The sequence below is a fragment of the Haemorhous mexicanus genome, chromosome 27 (assembly GCF_027477595.1).
Source record: "Haemorhous mexicanus isolate bHaeMex1 chromosome 27, bHaeMex1.pri, whole genome shotgun sequence".
Classification (NCBI taxonomy): Eukaryota; Metazoa; Chordata; class Aves; order Passeriformes; family Fringillidae; genus Haemorhous; species Haemorhous mexicanus.
Genome location: NC_082367.1, coordinates 6,365,499 through 6,382,415, shown reverse-complemented (window position 1 = coordinate 6,382,415; position 16,917 = coordinate 6,365,499). Strand labels below are relative to the sequence as shown.

Genomic DNA, 16,917 nt, shown 5'->3' with positions numbered 1-16,917 from the left:
GAATTTTGGGTGATGGAGTGTCCCCCTCCCCAAATCTCAGCAAAACATTAAATCCCTCTCTGCTGGGGTTGGTGGCAATACCAGTAAGAAGATCCACTGTGGACTGGAGCTGGCCTCCTCCTCTCAGAAGCGCTGGACACTCAGGCTGCACTTGGAATACAGGCAGAAAGAAATTGTGACTATTTCAGCTTCTCACTGGCTGCTCACAGGACTTGCTTGGATGAGGGTACAGGAGAAGAGCACTGTGCATCTCACATAATTATTTTTATGGAATTCTCTATTTTAGAGCCAACTGGGACTGAACAAAAAAGCAAGTTTCCTCTCTTGTGACATGATCAGCTAAAAGTAGCAGAAATTCACATGAGAACCTTTGCTGGCTTCAGTCATATCCTTGAGCTCTGTTTGCAGCCCTTGTAGCAATCCTGCTGCTCCCAGAAACTGCCACCACGGAACCATGGAGCTCTGGCAGTTCCTTGCAGGTCAGACTGGGGTGGGTATTTCTTTCTAGCATGGTTTGTCTCCAGTGTTGGTTTCTATAAGCACAGAAGTGCCCTGAGAGTAAGAAATTCCCCATTCCTGTTGGTTCTTGCCTCATTTCAGGACTGGTTCTGGTCACCTCCCACTGAGAGAAAGTAGCACGAGAGGCTGCCCTAAGCGGCACTGCTGGTTTTCAGGGCCTGATCAAAAGCTTTGCAGCTTTTCCAGAAGGCAGACAAGGAGCACTGTCCCCCCTGCATAGCACGGAGGAACAACCTGGGAAGGGCGGGAAATGCCCGGGAAACACCGGGGGTCGCTGGTTCTGCAGCTCACAGTCAGTCACAGGACGGCCCCTGAATGACGTTTATTGTACGAGTCAGAAAGAAACCCTGAGTCACCGGCTGGAGAACGAAGTTAAATTAAAAAATAAAGGGTGGTTTGGTTCAGAGGTTCCTACTGAGGGGAAGGAAAACCCCAAATGGTAAAAGCAGCAGCCAGAGCCAGCCCAAAGGCTTGCCAGCGATGAGGTTCTGTCATCACCCCCCCTGCACAGGTGATAAACTCTGCAGTGATGGGAGAGCATGGAGATAGGAGAGCAGAGGGAAGGAATGAGCCAAATCTAGGAGGTGTCCTGGCCTGCTGAGCATCTGCAGGAGGGCTTGGAAAAAACGTGGTGTGTTTTGTTCAGAGATCTGAGCTGCTGGCTGGGCTGGGGGAGCATGGGAGAGAGGGAGAAACAGAGGCTGCAAAATCCACCTTACATGGAACATACACACAGGACTTGGAGGGGAGGGAGGTCCTTTGTGGACACAAGTGCTGCTGGCTGGGAGGCTGCAGGGCTGGCTTTGGGAAATGTATCCAAAGGTTTGAGTGAGGAAAAGCCTCAAAGCCTAAACCCCAAGTGTGGCACGGTCTTCCAGCTGCTGTGGAGCTGGAGAGGATCAGTTCCAAGAAATGCTGCAGCAACAACAAATACCTGGTCCTACACAGGGAAGGGTGAATCAGAGCTGCTTTTTAGTGCCACTTGACATCAGTTATACATTCTAGTTCTCATATACACAGATGGATTTCTTTATAAATCGACAATTTACACGTCAAAAAAGTTTTACAGTGAAGTTCTCTCAGCAAAGATCAGTCCACATGAGGAGAAGCCAGTCTTTCAGGAGCAGGAAGGCACTTGGCCTCTTGAGAGCAAGTCCCCAGGGGAGCCCCTGTGCAGACCCTGCCCGTCCCCTGTTCCCCTTTTCTGCTGGTGTGCAAAATCCAGGCTGTTCCTGCACCGTGGGGCCTCACAGGGTGGTGGAGGGGAGCTTCTTCACCCGCCTCTGTGCCAGGATGGAGGATTCGATGGGCTTCAGCTGAGGGCTTGGCTTGGAGCTGTTCAGCGCCGAGTACGTGGCAGCCATGGCGCCCTGGACAGGAGCACAGAGGAGTCACTCAGGTGCAGGAGAGCTACTTCAGACTCATGGCTTTACAAGACAGGGGACCAGAGCAGCTACATCCACAAACAAAGCCAGAAGCATCTTTCTTGTTTTGTTAAAGAATCTCCCCTTTCTTTCCTCCCAAAACCCCTTGCTTGTCTGTATTGTCTGCCCTGGCTCACACCTCTCCAAACTTCCCTCCTGCTTTCCCACTCCAGATTTTGTACCTTTACAAGCTGAATGTCCTGGTGATTGAGCTGGCTCTGGGGTAAACTGTCCTTCTGGGTTATCCAAGGATGCTGCAGGACCTGCTTGGCTGTGAGACGCTGGTGAGGATCTACGTGGAGCATCTTTGATACCAGATCCTACAGGCATCATTTGGAAAGTCAGACTTTAGAAGATTTCATAATTTAAATGCAAAAAAACCCACCTGTGTACGCCCCCAGATTAGGATTTAAATGCAGAGGCCAAGTTTAAAGTCCTCAGACATCAATGTCTTTTTGTATGAAATATGTTTTTGGCAGGCCTGGGGGGTAGAACACAGAGCAAACCCCACATGGGTCAAGCACGAGGTTGGTTTTCCATGCAAATACCACAGCCAGAGCTGAAACAAAGCTGCTGTGAGGAACTTGTGTAGGGTAGAAGCTGCAGTGCTGGTTTTCTTCTCTCTCTTGTGTGCTCCCTCCCCAACCTGCTCTGTATTTGCCTCACAGCAACCCCAACAAATATCAAACCCTACCTTGGCCATGTCAGAAATAGTGTCCCAATTGCCCCCACTGATGGAGAACTTCCCCCCTCCTATCCGTGTCAGGATCTCTTCTGGAGTGTCACTGGGACCATTTGCAAAGGGAGTGCAGCTGGGGAGAGAGGAGAGAGCCCTGGATTTACTGACCCAGGCAGGAGGAGAGATGCAGCTGTCCCCACAGAGCACTCTGGGGACAGGGGTCAAAGCCCCAGCCACTGCCTTACCCTGCCAGCATCGTGTACAGCAGGACCCCCAGGCTCCAGATGTCACAGCCCTCATCGTAGCCTTGGCGTTTCAGGACCTGAACACAACAAGCAAGGGGAAAAAAGTGTGTTTGGTTCCTGTCATTGATCTAATTTCAGAAGAGGGGCTTGACCTGGATGCAGTCCATATGCAAAGCTTCCAGAGCTGGACAGAACAGCAAAGTCTGGGACTAAAATACTAGGATTCAAAATAGATTCTTTACTACAAGTGGTATTTCTGTAATTGCCTCTTCCAGGGCGGGATGGAGATGGGAACAGGGCAGATCCACTGTGCCAAGTGGGAGCACAGGTTAGGGAAGGGACAAGGGGACTGCTGGAGGGTCTCAGGTCAGTAAGGTGCTCACCTCGGGTGCCACGAAGTTTGCTGTGTAACAGGGGGTCATGAGGAGCCCGTTCTCAGCCCTGAGCTGCTTGGCAAAGCCAAAGTCACAAATTCGGATGCTCTCGGGGTTCCCTGATTTATCCACGTAGAGGATATTGCTGGGCTTCAGGTCCCTGTGAACCACCTGTGGAGCCAAGAAAGGGCTGTGCTTGTACCCCATGTAGATAAAGGTCTGAAAGCTGCCTGAGGTCACTCATGCCCTGCTCTGGCCCCACATCTGCTTTGCCAAGAGGGCAAAGAAGAAATAAACATGAAATAATTGTCGTGATGGGCAGAGTTACTCCCTGGAGGAGAGGGAGCACAGTGTAATGCCAGGGAGCTTCCAGGAAAACAGTCGTGACCACACTCACCCCTTGGGAATGCAGATACTCCACTGTTTTACAGATCATGTGCAGGACTGAACTGGCTTCTCTCTCCGAGAAAAATTTCTGTCTGAGGATTTTATCCAGCAGCTCCCCTCCCCTCATGAGCTCAGTCACCAGGTACACGTACTTCCCATCATCGTACACCTGCCAAAGAAAACATGGGTGGGGTAACCAAAATGTGCTTCCACAGCTTCCCTTTTGTACTCCCATTGCCAAGGAGCAGACAGGGATCAACTGAGGTGGCTCTGGGGATGCTTCCTCACCCCAGAATCATGGAATATCCCAGTCTGGAAGGGACTCACGGTGGTCACTGATCCAGCTCCTGGCCCTGCCCAGACACCCCGACAATCCCACCCTGGGTATCCCTGGCAGTGCTGTCCAAAAGCTCCTGGAGCTCTGGCAGTCTCAGGGCCATGCCCTTCCCTGGTGAGCCTGGGCAGTGCCAGCACCCTCTGGGAAGAGCCTTCTCCTGCCAGAGAAACAGCAACACGTGGAGCTGGGTCGCTGGGCTGCCCCTGCTGGGGCTGAACTCTGCCCCTGCCAGCCTGAACTTCCTGAACCAAAGCACGGGGAAGTCTCTCAAGCCACACTCACATCTTTCAGGGTGATGATGTTTGGGTGCTGCCCGTATCGCAGCAGGATCTCAATCTCCTCAGAAGGGTCTCGCTTGCTTTTGTCAATCACCTGCAAGAGTAGGGACACACTGCAGCCACCATGGATGGGGAAGGGGCCAGGACAAAACACATGAGCTGAGTTTGGAGCCCTGCAGAGCTCCTGTGCCGTATCCACTCTGTCCCCTCATCTCTTTAGCTCTAGAAATACTTAATTTGCTTCATCAGTTCTGTCTCCCCAGCCCACAAAATTTTATGTCTTTTGTTAACACCTGATGTAGCCACAGCTTTGCACAGGAAGATGGGATGCTCTCCCCCCTCTGAGGGAGGAGGACACTGCTTCCCTGCTATTCCTAGGGAAGTACAGATACCTGCAGAGCAGCACAGAAACTGTCTTTTACATCCTAGATGAGCCTAAAGCTCATCCTGTTCCACCCTCTGCCAGGGGCAGGAACACCTTCCACTATCCCAGGTTGCTCCAAGCCCCATCCAACCTGGCCTTGGACACTTCCAGGGATGGGGCAGCCACAGGTGCTCTGGGCAAAGATGTAACAGGGGAGCTCAGTTGGGAGGGCAGGTCCCGGACCTTGACTGCGTACTCCATGTTGGTGGCCTTGTGGATGCAGCGTTTGCAGACGGAGTAGGAGCCGACGCCGATGGCCTCCTTCACCACGTACCCATCGCTGAACTGGACGTTCTTGCCGTGCAGCTGCTGCCAGAGCATGAAGGACAGGTTCAGGGAAGGGTTTGTGCAACATGATGAGTTAACTGCAGCACAGAGAGAGCTGTCAGACTGTCTGCTACATCCCACAGCTTCTCCTCCCGGCGGGGAGCGGGAGGAGAGGAGAACAAGGCAGGTATAGGTCAGTGGGCCAACGCTGCCTGCACCAAGCATGGTGCCTTTGCCTTTGGTTGCCCAACCCATGGGAATTACAGACTCCCTGCCAGCACAGATCCACCTGGGACAGGAAAGCCACAGCCCCACACTGCCCTGACAGCCTGTGCACAATGTGACAGTCAGTGGTGATGAAAGAACAGGAGGCGAGAATTCCGAAGAGAACTGCCTCAGGCTCCAGATGGTGCAGAGGTCCTGCAGACCTGGAGCATCCCTGCACCTCCAAAGAGCTGTTCCTCTGTCCCCACTCCTTACCTGCACAACTGAATGCAGGGCAGGCTGGGGAGGGTGGACTTTGCCATCCTCCATTAAGCCGGTTGCCACGAAACTGAAGCCTCGGAAGAGCTGATGGGCCCCTGCACTCGGGGGCACACCCGGGGAATCTGCAGCAGGAGTTGAGAGACAGCTCGAGAAGGGCCTGAGGAGCAGAAGCCTCCCCCTTGCTCCCAGGAGCTACTGTAATGTATTTCAGACAGGATCCACACCAGCAGCACTTAGTTTACCCCTAACATACCACAGAGAGTCATGGAATTGTCCAGCTTGGAAAAGCCCTCTAAGATCAGCAAGTCCAACAATTCCCCCAGCACTGCCAATGTCCCCAAGTGCCACATTCACATGACTTTTAAACCCCTGCAGAGATGGTGACTCCACCGCTGCCCTGGGCAGCCTGTGCCAGGGACTGACAACCCTTTTGGGAGAAGAAATATTCCTGATATCCAACCTAAACCTTCCCTGTGCAGAAACCTTATCCTGCTGGTGCCGGATACTCCCTGGTGTGAAGTCACAGAGTGACATCCCACCGGAAAGCTGGGCTTTGCCTCAAGTCATACAAACCTTTTGGTGTCCGTGACGTGAACTCTGTGTCAAAATAAAAGGTGTCATCTGGCTGGCCCACCGCAGGCTTGAAAGGGGGTTTGATTTCCCTGCGGTACAGCTTCTGCAAAACACACAAAACCCAAAAAACAGCTGCAAAAACAGCTTGGAAGTGCTCCCACAGGCATCTTCTCCCAAAGGGTGCAAAGGCTGGTGAGGAATGAGGGCCAGGAAGAGCTTTTGTGAAACTCTGTGTCTTAGCATTTTGCTACAGCTCAGGGAGGTGACAGGCAGCCCACGCATGAGACAGAGAATTTTGGTTTTGGGAAGCGTTTTTGGAATGGATGGGGACAGGGGCTGGTGGCTCTCTCATAGCTGGCCAAGCATCAGGACTGTGCTATTCCTGCTGCCAGAACTGTGTTGCTGGTGCTGAGTGGTGCTGAAATTTGCTCTTTCTGATACTCACGTTCCAGTCGATGGTGGAATAGAAAGGGTGGCGCTTGATCTCCTCTGCCCCATCTGGCCCAGACCCTGCAAGAGCCACCACGGGTCATGTTGTACTGAACCTCCAACAAAGCCAAGGGGACAGCCAGGGAGGCAGCACAGCCAGGTGTCACTGAGAACCTCAGAAACCAAAAAAAAAAATGGTCTTACCTAATCTGTTGGCTGGATTCCTTTTGAAAAGGGCTCGCAGGAGACTCTGAGCCTCAGTGCTCAGGAACTGTGGCATGCCCAGTTTCGCTCTGGGGAGGAAGTTATGCAATCAGCTGCAGGTTTGAAGAAAACCCACAAGGCATCTGCAGCACCTCCACCCCCAAAAAGCACAATCATCTCTCTGGCATTTACACTGCACCCTTTAAACGGATGGCTGATATGGCACCACTTGCCAAATAATGCCACAGAATTTCAAGAGCCCCCAACTGCAACACCCCTACTGTGCAGACAGGAGGGAGAAACTCTTACTTGAGGATGAGGGTCATTGTCTCCTTACGGTCCTTCCCCTGGAAGGGCAGTGCCCCCGTAAGCATTTCAAACTGGGAGGGAAAGAGAAGAGGGGGATCATATCTGAACAAGGCTCAGGGTTGCACAGGTCCCACTGCCCCTTCCTGCTTGTGAGGGGTCCCAAGCCTGGCTCTTACAGAGCTCACAGGCATGGCGAGTTCCCAGCAGCTTGGCTCTCAGGGTTTGCCTGGAAATGTGTCTAGGCCAGTGCCTGCTCCTGCCAGAGCCCTGGGATCCAGCAGCTGCCAGATGGTGGCACCAGATCTGCACTGACAGCACGGGCCCGGTGCTGGGGTGGACATGGACACCCCCACGGACCCCACACACACCCCACAGAGAACCCCATGCATCCCACACACCCCCAGCCCCCTCACAGCCCAGCACCCCCGGCACAGCAGCCTCGAGGGACCAGCGCTCCTGGCTGGAGGCCTGGACAGCCCCTAAGGGCTCTTTGCGGGTGTAGGGAGCCCCCCCGGTCAGCAGGACACACAGAGCTGTGTCTGGTGTTCCAGGGCAGGGGCAGCTGGCATTGCCCTCCTGGGCAGGGTACCCACCATGAGGACCCCGTAGGACCACCAGTCAGCACTGTGCGAGTGGCCCTGGCGATTGACCACCTCCGGAGCCATGTACTCCACGGTCCCACAGAAGGAGTAGGCTTTCTTCTCGTGGTCTATGGCCTCCTTACTCAAACCAAAATCTGCACAAGAGAAAGCTGTCAGCACACTGCTCCAAACATTTCAAGCAGCTCTGTATTTCAGGAACCAACCTTGCAGGAGCCCAAGGCTCGATAGAGCCCCTTACCTGTGAGTTTGATGTGCCCCTCTTCATCCAAGAGGATGCTACAGCAGGAATGGAAAAACAAGTTGTTACTGTCTATGGTAAGGGCTGGTGAGAACAAGCACAGCAAGGGATGGTCTGAGATCATCCTTTGGCTCCCAGAATCCAAAGTTACTTGTCCCTTCTCCCAGTGCTTTGAGCTCCACAACCAAGACAGGAGCGGGACCAGGAGCAGCTCCCTCCTCTCCACACCCTCAGCTTCACAGGAAACCAAAGGCCCCACAGGTTACGTCCCTCTGACCTCCACATACCCCAGGGAAGGATAACCAAGCTGGAGTGGGCTCTGCAGAGCCCAGCCTGGTCCCTTCTCCCTCTGAAGGCTCCCAGCTGCCTAAAGCTGGACCTGGAGACTGCCATGGATCTCTGCTTGGCCTGTGGCACACACAGCTCCTGGCTGGAACCACTGATCCAAGGAGCAGCTGCCTTGGATTGGCACCACCACCTCCCATGTGTCCAGCCCCAGGGCACCCTCCAGCCCCTCTAGAAGGTGGGAGCTGTTCCCTGACTCCAGGCTGGGCTGGATCCAGGGCCGGGATCCTGCCTCAGCTGGCCACACGTACTTCTCTGGCTTGAGGTCCCTGTAGATGATCCCCAGGCTGTGCAAGTGGTCAAGTCCCAGTGCCAGCTCTGCCAGGTAGAACTTCACATCCTCCTCAGTGAACATGACCTGCAGACAGGGGGAGAAAGCAGAGAGGTGCGGGTTACAATGCCAGCAGCTCCCCTGCACCCAGGCAAGACCTTCCACAGCTGTGTTGCTCCCTCCTGCCCTTTCTAAGTTTTCCAGACTTCACCCACCGTTTATGGCTTGGATCAGAATGGACCTTAATGGATCCAGTGCCACCCTGCCATGGCAGGGATACCTCCCACTGTCCCAGGCTGCTTCAAGCCCTGTCCAACCTGGCCTTGGGCACTGCCAGGGATCCAGGGGCAGCCACAGCCTCCCCACCCTCACAGGGAACAATTTCTTCCTTAACTCTAATTCAAAATGACCTTCTTTTCATTCTTGTTCTTTAGGAGATGCTCATCTGAAGCTGTTGCAGGGGTGGATCTGCACCCTGCACCTGTGCTGCTGCTCTTCTGCTGGAGCCCAGGGCTCCCACAACACCCTCTCCTGGTGCCAGCTCTAGACTAGCAGCAGGCTGGAAAGCTGTTTTCACCCTCTCAAGGACTGCAAGGGTCAGTTACTTCTCCAGGCCATAAGCAGAGATGAGCTGAGCCACAGCAGCCCACCGAGATGCCAGAGCATACCCACCTCTTTGGAAAGCCGAGTGAAAAGGTCACCTCCTCTGAGGAAATCCAAGATGAGGTACAGCTTCCCCTCTGTCTGGAATGCTGAAACCCAAGCCAGAGTAGGAATCAGAGCCCTGTACTGAGGGAAGGCTCTGTGGTGTTACATTAATCACTTAAATCCCAGTGACTCCAGCTGGGCACATGCCCTGCATGGTTCCTGGGTCAAATGCAGGTAGGGCTGATGGGGTAAAGGAGATGGCCTGGCCCTGCTGCTGAAATGGGAGCTCCCCACAGCACTCTGGCACTGCAGAAAATCCTCATTTTATGGGGGTCTGGTTCCCTTTCCACCAGTGATACCCTCCTGAAAGGCTATTTTCCCAGGAGAGGTGCTGGTCACCTTAGAGGAACAAAGCTGTCCTTGCCTTCCCCAGAGTCAGAGCATTAATCCTGCCAAACTCCAGCTCAGCTAGTTAGCTCTGCTTTCTCAGTTCCTCATGGTTTAATGTTTTAATCCCAGGGATTTGATGTTTAAACCTCCTCTCCCAGTTACCCAGTAACCCTAACCCTAACCCTAACCCTAGGTAGTCAATGCAGCCTTGGGCTAAGGCTGGTTCCAAAGAAAAAGCAGTGGAGGAAGGCATGTTGTGGCAGTTTTGTGTTCCCCTTGGGATGCCTTTTGCAGCTGCAGTATGCCTGGAGCTCTGGGCTTTGTGTTTTCACAACCCTAACCCTAGGCATAACCCTAACCCTAACCCTAGGCAGTAAAATCAGCCTTAGCTGGAGGGGGCAGTGGGACCACAGATCCTTCCAGGAAAAGATTATGTTCAGGGCATTGTGTTTACAGGCAGCCAGGGTCTGCTGGATCTGCAGGCCCTCTCCCAGCACCCCAGTGAGCTCCACTCACCGTAGTGGAGTTTCACCACAAAGGGATGGTTGACATCAGCCAGGATGTCCCTTTCTATCTTCGTCCTCAGTCGGTCCCGCACTGTGGGAAGAGAGGAGCAGCTCAGACACAGAAAGAGGCCCTGGCCAGTGACCAGCCCCATCCCAGCCTTAAGCACCAAGCTGTTTGAGCCAGGTGTTTCCCCACCTCCATCATGATGCTCTTAAGCAGATGAAAGAAATGGAGGATGTTTTGCTAGGATAAAGATGCTTCTCTTTCACCCAGCCCACCCCAGGGCCAGCAGTGACATTTCCCCAGTGCTCTTTAAGTCACAGAGGGTCGGAGCACTGCAGGAGCAGTCTCCTTCCTACCTTTCAGCGTCGCCTTCTTGAGCACTTTCATGGCATAGAGGTGGTTGCTGTCTGGGGGAGTTATTTTTCTCACCAAGAAAACCTGAGGCAGAAGAACACCACATTCACTAAGTACTAAACACTGGCAGTAGGAGCTGGATGCTTTCCAAAGTGGCAAACCCTAGAATGTCCCTAAGAATCTCAAGCTTTCCCATGGGGTTTCTAGGGAAGGGCTGTGTGTGGACTCCTCTCACCCCCCAGTTTCATGTTGCACTTTCCTCCTTTCTAGCCTTCCAAATGTCTGAGTCCTGCAGCTCTTGTGGGGCTGATGCCTGGGAGCTGTGACTGGAGGCACTGATGCTTTACTTTACCACTAAAGCCTCCTGGTTTGTCAGTCACATCAACTCCTTGTTGTTCAGGTCCTGCATCCTCTGGATTTTTATCTCCTACCCTTCCCTGATGTCTCATTCTACCTGGTTTTAGGCAGCATCAAAAGGACACCACCTGCAAGTGGTGGGCTTGGCAGTGCTACTGGTTGGACTGGATGATCCCAGAAGTCTTTTCCAGCTTTTCTCTGATTCTACAAAACCTCTGCTGCATTTGCCCAGGCAGCAGCACACAGTCCTGTCCAAGCCCCCACTGTCAGCTGGTAACTGACTGACACCAAGCTGATTTAATGTGTCAGCAGATGGTCTGGAAGAGACCTGGATTATTGAAATAGATAAGAGCTACAGGCTACTTCCTTCCTCCTTCACAGAAGGGAAACTGGACCATAAACAGGGGCCAAACCCAGCCTGGGGCACACAGCAGCAGTTCTGAGAAGGGAGGAACATGCCCAGGAACATTCCTGGGAGTCAGGAAAGTGGTTTTGTTGGGGATGGTTCCTTTCGTCACCAGGATAATTTGCCTGGCATGGCACATAGGAAGAAGTGATCTCACCTTGCCAAAAGAGCCCTGTCCCAGCACCTTCAGGAGCTCAAACTGTGAGGGATCAGCCTTCTCTGAGCCCTCCTTCACATGGTGTGTGATGTTGATTTCCTGCACGACACCTTCTCCCTGAAACAGAGTGCACACAGTTGGCAGGGACTCCTGAGCCAGGCAAAGCAGCCTTCTGGGATTATGGAACAAGGACTGCAGCTCCAGACTCACAGGAGCCACATGGGAGACAACCTTCAAGGTTGGTGCTTGTCACAGGTATCAGCATCTGCAATCAATAAGTCAGGGCAGGGAGGACCAGGTAAATACAGAGCCCTCCCTCCCAACCACAGAAGCTGCTTTGAACTGCATTTCAGAAGAGTGCTTGAGAAGCACCTTCCTTTTTGAGGCACTGGTAGCAAAAACAGGAGTGTTTATGCCACTAAAAATCCCACAACACAAAAAATACGGCACTGTTGTCAAAACAGGGCCAGGGCTGGCAAAAATCAGACATGTTGGAGCCCATCTGCTCAGCAATCTGAGCAACTCTGCAACATAAGTCTTAGTGCATCTTCAGCACATACAGATGATGCTTTAACAGACTCCAGCCTTCAAGAAGATTGAGGGGAAGCCAAGGTCTCTGGCACATGTTTTGTTTTAAACACATTATTTTACTTAAAAAAAATAAAGAAGAAAAAATAGATTTAATCAGCATAAATATAATAAAATCATCAAGGGATCTGGGCCAGCACAGCCATAGACCCTAAGGTGGTGCTGAAACACCTCCTATTCCCAGCTAAACTTTTGGACCCAAATGACAGCAGTTATGTTCAAAAATGCATTAAATTCTGCTGTCCCCAGCCCTGGGGAAGCTGTGGCCAGCAGAGGCTGCAGAAAGCTGGAGCTACAATTTATTTTTTTCCCTTGCAGAGTTAGGGGAAAAAAACTTACACTTTGTTTTCTAGACCTATTCAGACACTTAGTCTGGAACCACCTCATCAAAGCAGCTTTTAAAGCCAGCCAGAGGCAGGTGCCAGCCCCGCCTGTCTTGCCCAGCCCACTCCCACCCTCCAGTTCCCATGGATGTGGTTGCCCACCTGCAGCGAGCTCCCTCCCCTCCCCACTCTCAGGCTGGGCTTTTCTCAGTTTAGGAAGTGGCTTTGTTTCCATGGTGGGAGCTCTGCTCTCTCCTGTGCAGCTCAGGCACTCAGGGCAGGGGCACAGGAGTTCCCTGGCGTTATCCTGCCTTTCCCTGGGCTCGGTGATCACAGGCAAGGAAGATCCCATAATCCCTTAAACAACACATTTCCATGTTCCTGATGATCTCCCAGCTTAAACCAGCCACTTTGCACTTCTGGGTCCATCTGGAGGCTTAGTCCCTGCAGACAGCTGCTGTGAGGAACAGCTTCCCACCTCCAGAGCTGGAACAGGAGATGGCCAAGTTCAGCTCCTCCTGCCAGCTCAGCTCTCCAGGGAGAGAGCCCATAGCAGGGAGAGACCCATTAGGAAGAAATTCTTCCCTGTGAGGGTCCCTGGCAAAGGTGCCCAGAGAAGCTGTAGCTGCCCCTGGATTCCTGGCAGTGTCCAAGGCCAGTCTGGACAGGGCTTGGAACAACCTGGCATAGTGGGAGGTGTCCCTGCTGTGGCAGGGGTGGCACTGGAGGGGCTTTAAAGTCCCCTCCAGCCCAGACCATCCAGTGATTCTCCTATCACAGAAACACTTTGAGAAGCCATTTGGTATCTTGCTGACCCGAGGGAGGATTTTCCCTCTTGGACTCATCCACCAGCTTGGAATTCAACTCTGAGGACTCTTGTGACAGGCTCCTACAGCCTGGCTGGCAGCACACACAAGTCTCCAGCACAAAACCACCTGTGTGCCACCAAGGCCAGCTTCTTCCAGGGTCACCACAGCAAGCTATCCCAGAAGGCAGAGAAAGAAAAGCAAACCAGAGTGCCCTGAACATCCATGGGAAACATCAGCCAGCGGCAGGAAGGGAAGCAGAGGCAGGTGGCAGCAGGAGGTGGCAGGGAGGTGGCAGCAGGAGGTGGCAGTGGTACTGACCGGGCTGGCGAGCTGGCTGGGGGCAGGCAGCTGCAGGCTGCAGGGCTTGGCTCGCTGCTTCCTGTGCAGCCAGAGCATCAGGAACGCCCACACACGGGGAAATTTGGGGTCTCTCTCCATTGTCCCATCCCGATCAACATCGTCCGGCCCCAGGAGCTGCGGCCCCCGAGCGGGGCTGGGGGCTCGGCGCTGCGCCGCAGCAGGAGCAGGAGAAGCTGCAGGAGCAGGAGCTGCAGGAGCTGCAGGTGGCTGCACCGGCGGCGGATGCGCACTGGGGACCAGACTCGGTCACACGGAGGGAGGTTCACGCTCCCCCTCCCTAGCGACAACACTTGCGGTTGGGGCTTTTTTTTTTTTTTCAGGTTTGCTTTTAAAAAAAACATAATCTCACAGCTCCTCGTTGGCATTTGGGTTCCCTGGCTCAGACAAGACGCTGCTAGAAACCACACAGAATCTCCTTAAAGTGATTTCCATCTAATGCTGCCTGAAGTTCATGTCAGGTTGGGAGCTTTGGGTATTTCCACAACAGGGGAAATCGTGAGAAGCAACCTTCCTATCTAAAACAGAAGAGAAAAACTCACAAGAACCCACCCAGAAGTGTGATGACACCTTGGAGAGCTGCACATCTTTGCTCTCCCATTGGCACAAGGATGAGGGGGCACCCACAATGGGATTCCTCCAGGAATGTTTGGATTGGCATTCAGTCCTCCACTTGCCTTATGCTGCACGAGACTCCTTGCTGTGGAGTCTGGAGTTACTTATCTGAGAGCCATGCTGAAGGTCCATAAGGTGTTTTTAAGGGCATTTCTTGTTTCTGAACCCACCATGGCTCAGATTATGGGCAGGACAGAGCAGAGGTATTTAGAGGGCTTGTTTTGCCTCCTTCCCCCTCCAAACCTGTTCACCTTTGACCTTTCCATCAGGACAGACAGATGTTTCCTGCAGCAAGACCCCAGAGGGTGCTGGTAAGAAAGAAGCCCCTTGAAATGAGTCAAAATACACCCACACAAAAGGAAATAGCCCTGTGTCAGCACTGATTTCTGAATTTCTCCTGAGAGTGCAGAGGATGGAACCAGAGAGACAAATTATGACTGTCTTGCCCCCTGTGCCCCCACCACGTGCTTTTTGAGAACTGATAATGAAAGAAACAAATGACTGAACAGCAGAGAGGCAGCTGGGCCCAGCCCCACCACGGTGCCTGCTGAGCTCCAAGGGCTGGGGCAGGAGCCAGAGCATGGAAAAGCACCTGCAGCTGCTGAGCACAGCAGGAGCCTGGTTCACAACGACACCTCCTGCGTTCTGACACAGCCCAGGGAGGGAGAAACCCTGTCCACCCTGTGCTGCCCAAGAGAAGCACCCATTCCTCAGCAGCTCCAGGTTCTCAGTGTGGGGGAGTAGCAAACTCCCCGTGCCTGGGCCTGGCAGGAGCTGATAAATCTCATTATGACCCAGACAATTTTCCATGTTGTGTTACCAGCGTGGGAGAGGAGCCTCAGAAAGGCAAGAAAATCTCCCCTGTACATCCCCACAACCAAAAGTGCCCGTCCTGGCTCACTGACAAGATCAGAAAGCCACAGGAGACACAAATGGCAGCACGGAAAGGGGGTTGGTGTGGGGAGGAAGGAGGAGGAGGACGATGAAATCAAGTCCAGGATGTCATGTGAGCAAGTGAGCAATAGCTGCTCTCTGCAGCAGCAGTCCCACAGAGCGGAGAGGGGCTGGCAGGGGTGGCAGGCAGGAAAGGGTTTGGTTTTCAGAGAGGTCCCTGCGAGCTCTGCTCACGCCTCGTGTGTGGGACAGAATGCAAATTAAACAGATGAGTCTCAGTGAGGTGCCCACTGCAGCTCTCCTACCTTGTCTGCCGAGTCCACGAGGTCTTTCTCTATCCAAGTGATGTCAGACTTTGCCTGTGGGACAATAAACAAATGTCAGCACAGAGGGGCTGTGATTCTCTGCTAAAGTTTTCCCAAAGAACTTGTTCAGGAAGGCCAGGTGAGCTGTTCACAGCCACTGGGGGTGTCTCACTGGGGGAGCCATCGCTCCTCAGGATGTGATTCTGAGCTGTGTGGTGGCTCCAGGAGAGCTGTTGGTCCCAGCAAACAAATTTATATTGATTTGATAAACTCAGGGTGACCTGGAGGTGGGACAGGAGCTACTGAGAGGGAGAAGAGAAGGAAAAGCAAGCCTTGAGGAAGGAAGGAGCTGTGTGAAAACAGTGAGATCAGAGCTAGGAATTAACTGATTTTCAGCTCCAGAAGGACCAAATCAGATCGGAGGGGCCCCTGCAGTCACCTCTTCCCCTTCCTGCTCTGTGCTGCTGTGCCCTTGCAGGGGGAGCAGCTGGAGAGGGTGGCTGTCCCACTGCTCCAGGAGCAGCAGGGTGACAAATCTGCCAAAGCCACAGCTGAACCTCTTCCTGAGCGAAAAGTCATCACAAGACCCTCAGCAGATCCCGCCCCAGGGATCCCTCCCACCCACTGGGAAAGCAGCTCCATCCTGGCTCCTTCAGACCAGACCCCAGCCCCTGCTGGGATGGGGTGGGAGGGCTGGATTCCCACCAGCTCGGATCTCTGCAGGTCCAGCCCTCCCTGCTCCTGGGGGCTCCCAGCACCTGCAGCCACCCACAGCCTCCAGAGGCATTTTCCACAGATTCCTGCACTGCTGGGAAATGAGATTGGCTTCTCCTGGAAAATAAAAGCCCAGGAAGTCACTCCAGTCAGAGGAGGAGACAAGTTCTGAACCTCCCTGTGCCGCCTTTGCAGGGCACAGACGGCTGAGTCACCCCAGAGCAGGGGCTGGGCACAGACCAACAGGGGGTTTTCCCAAGTTCCAAATACAAGTCCTGTTTTCTACTTTCCCCCTTTTTTTGAGGGAGGATTTTACAAGCCAGAAGCCAAGAGACAGGTTTGTTTTTGCTCGCGTTTTGTCACTTTGCCGGTTGAGACCGTCACATCTAAATGCAAGAAAAAAAACCCACCCTGCAAAAGCTCGAAACAGATTCTGCTCTTGGCATTTCACTTCCTATTCATCAACAACTAACCAGAAGCTGTTTTAATTTCTGTTGCTTCAACACATGCTCTGGTCCCAAAACACTCCCAAAATCTGGCAGCACCTAGGAAAGACTTCTTAGAAAGCAGTCATACCCTCCAAAATTCCTTTTCCAAAAGAGTGCTTAATTAAACCTGGATAAGGTCTGGCTCTGTAGGATCAGGAATTCCCTGATTCCTTGTGTCCTGCAGAAGAGACAGAGCCCAGCACGGCAGACAGAGCAGGTATTTTATCAGACACTTGCCTCCTGGATCCTTGGCTTGCTGCGGAAGAGGAGCCTCAGCATCTCCAAAGCCTTGGGCTGTTATCCTCCCATCCTTCCCCAGCTGGCTCCTGAGCTCACAGCCCGAGCAGCACCCGGAGCAGTGCGAGAGCCCCGGTGCCGTGGTTGTGTCACTGGGATGTATTTTGGGAGTTTTACTGAAAGGAAGCGGCGGTTTCGTATGGGGAAATGGCTTTGTGTGGCCATGGCTGCACAATGCAGCAGCCAAACGAGAACACTGGCTGGCTTTACGGGTGCTTAGGCATGGAAAGAGCCATCAGCAAATCTCAGCCGGCTTTTCAGGAGGATCAGTGCAGTCCCCCTGTCACACACACGAAAACAGGCTCAGAAAGAGC

The 16,917-nt window shown here is 53.2% G+C and overlaps 1 protein-coding gene across 5 annotated transcripts in view; it reads right to left on the bottom strand.

Moving 5' to 3' along the window:
* Positions 1-1,469: 1,469 nt before the first annotated feature.
* Positions 1,470-16,917, bottom strand: part of RPS6KA1 (ribosomal protein S6 kinase A1) — a 30,213-nt gene continuing 14,765 nt past the window's right edge. For 2 of the 5 annotated variants that reach the window (XM_059868388.1, XM_059868391.1), the window contains 21 exons: positions 15,105-15,158; positions 11,214-11,330; positions 10,296-10,377; positions 9,946-10,026; positions 9,064-9,143; positions 8,372-8,478; positions 7,776-7,813; positions 7,529-7,671; positions 6,936-7,006; positions 6,627-6,715; positions 6,439-6,503; positions 5,994-6,096; positions 5,415-5,542; positions 4,851-4,976; positions 4,248-4,337; positions 3,639-3,797; positions 3,251-3,412; positions 2,868-2,944; positions 2,638-2,755; positions 2,126-2,263; positions 1,470-1,889 (listed from right to left, as the gene is read on the bottom strand). In XM_059868388.1, coding sequence (XP_059724371.1) covers positions 1,767-1,889; positions 2,126-2,263; positions 2,638-2,755; positions 2,868-2,944; positions 3,251-3,412; positions 3,639-3,797; positions 4,248-4,337; positions 4,851-4,976; positions 5,415-5,542; positions 5,994-6,096; positions 6,439-6,503; positions 6,627-6,715; positions 6,936-7,006; positions 7,529-7,671; positions 7,776-7,813; positions 8,372-8,478; positions 9,064-9,143; positions 9,946-10,026; positions 10,296-10,377; positions 11,214-11,330; positions 15,105-15,158 — 2,151 coding nt within the window. In that variant the 3' untranslated portion in view covers positions 1,470-1,766. Of the gene's footprint in view, positions 1,890-2,125; positions 2,264-2,637; positions 2,756-2,867; positions 2,945-3,250; positions 3,413-3,638; positions 3,798-4,247; positions 4,338-4,850; positions 4,977-5,414; positions 5,543-5,993; positions 6,097-6,438; positions 6,504-6,626; positions 6,716-6,935; positions 7,007-7,528; positions 7,672-7,775; positions 7,814-8,371; positions 8,479-9,063; positions 9,144-9,945; positions 10,027-10,295; positions 10,378-11,213; positions 11,331-13,251; positions 13,472-15,104; positions 15,159-16,537; positions 16,659-16,917 lie in introns of those variants that run through there. The other 3 variants (XM_059868392.1, XM_059868389.1, XM_059868390.1) reach the window with 3 other exon arrangements.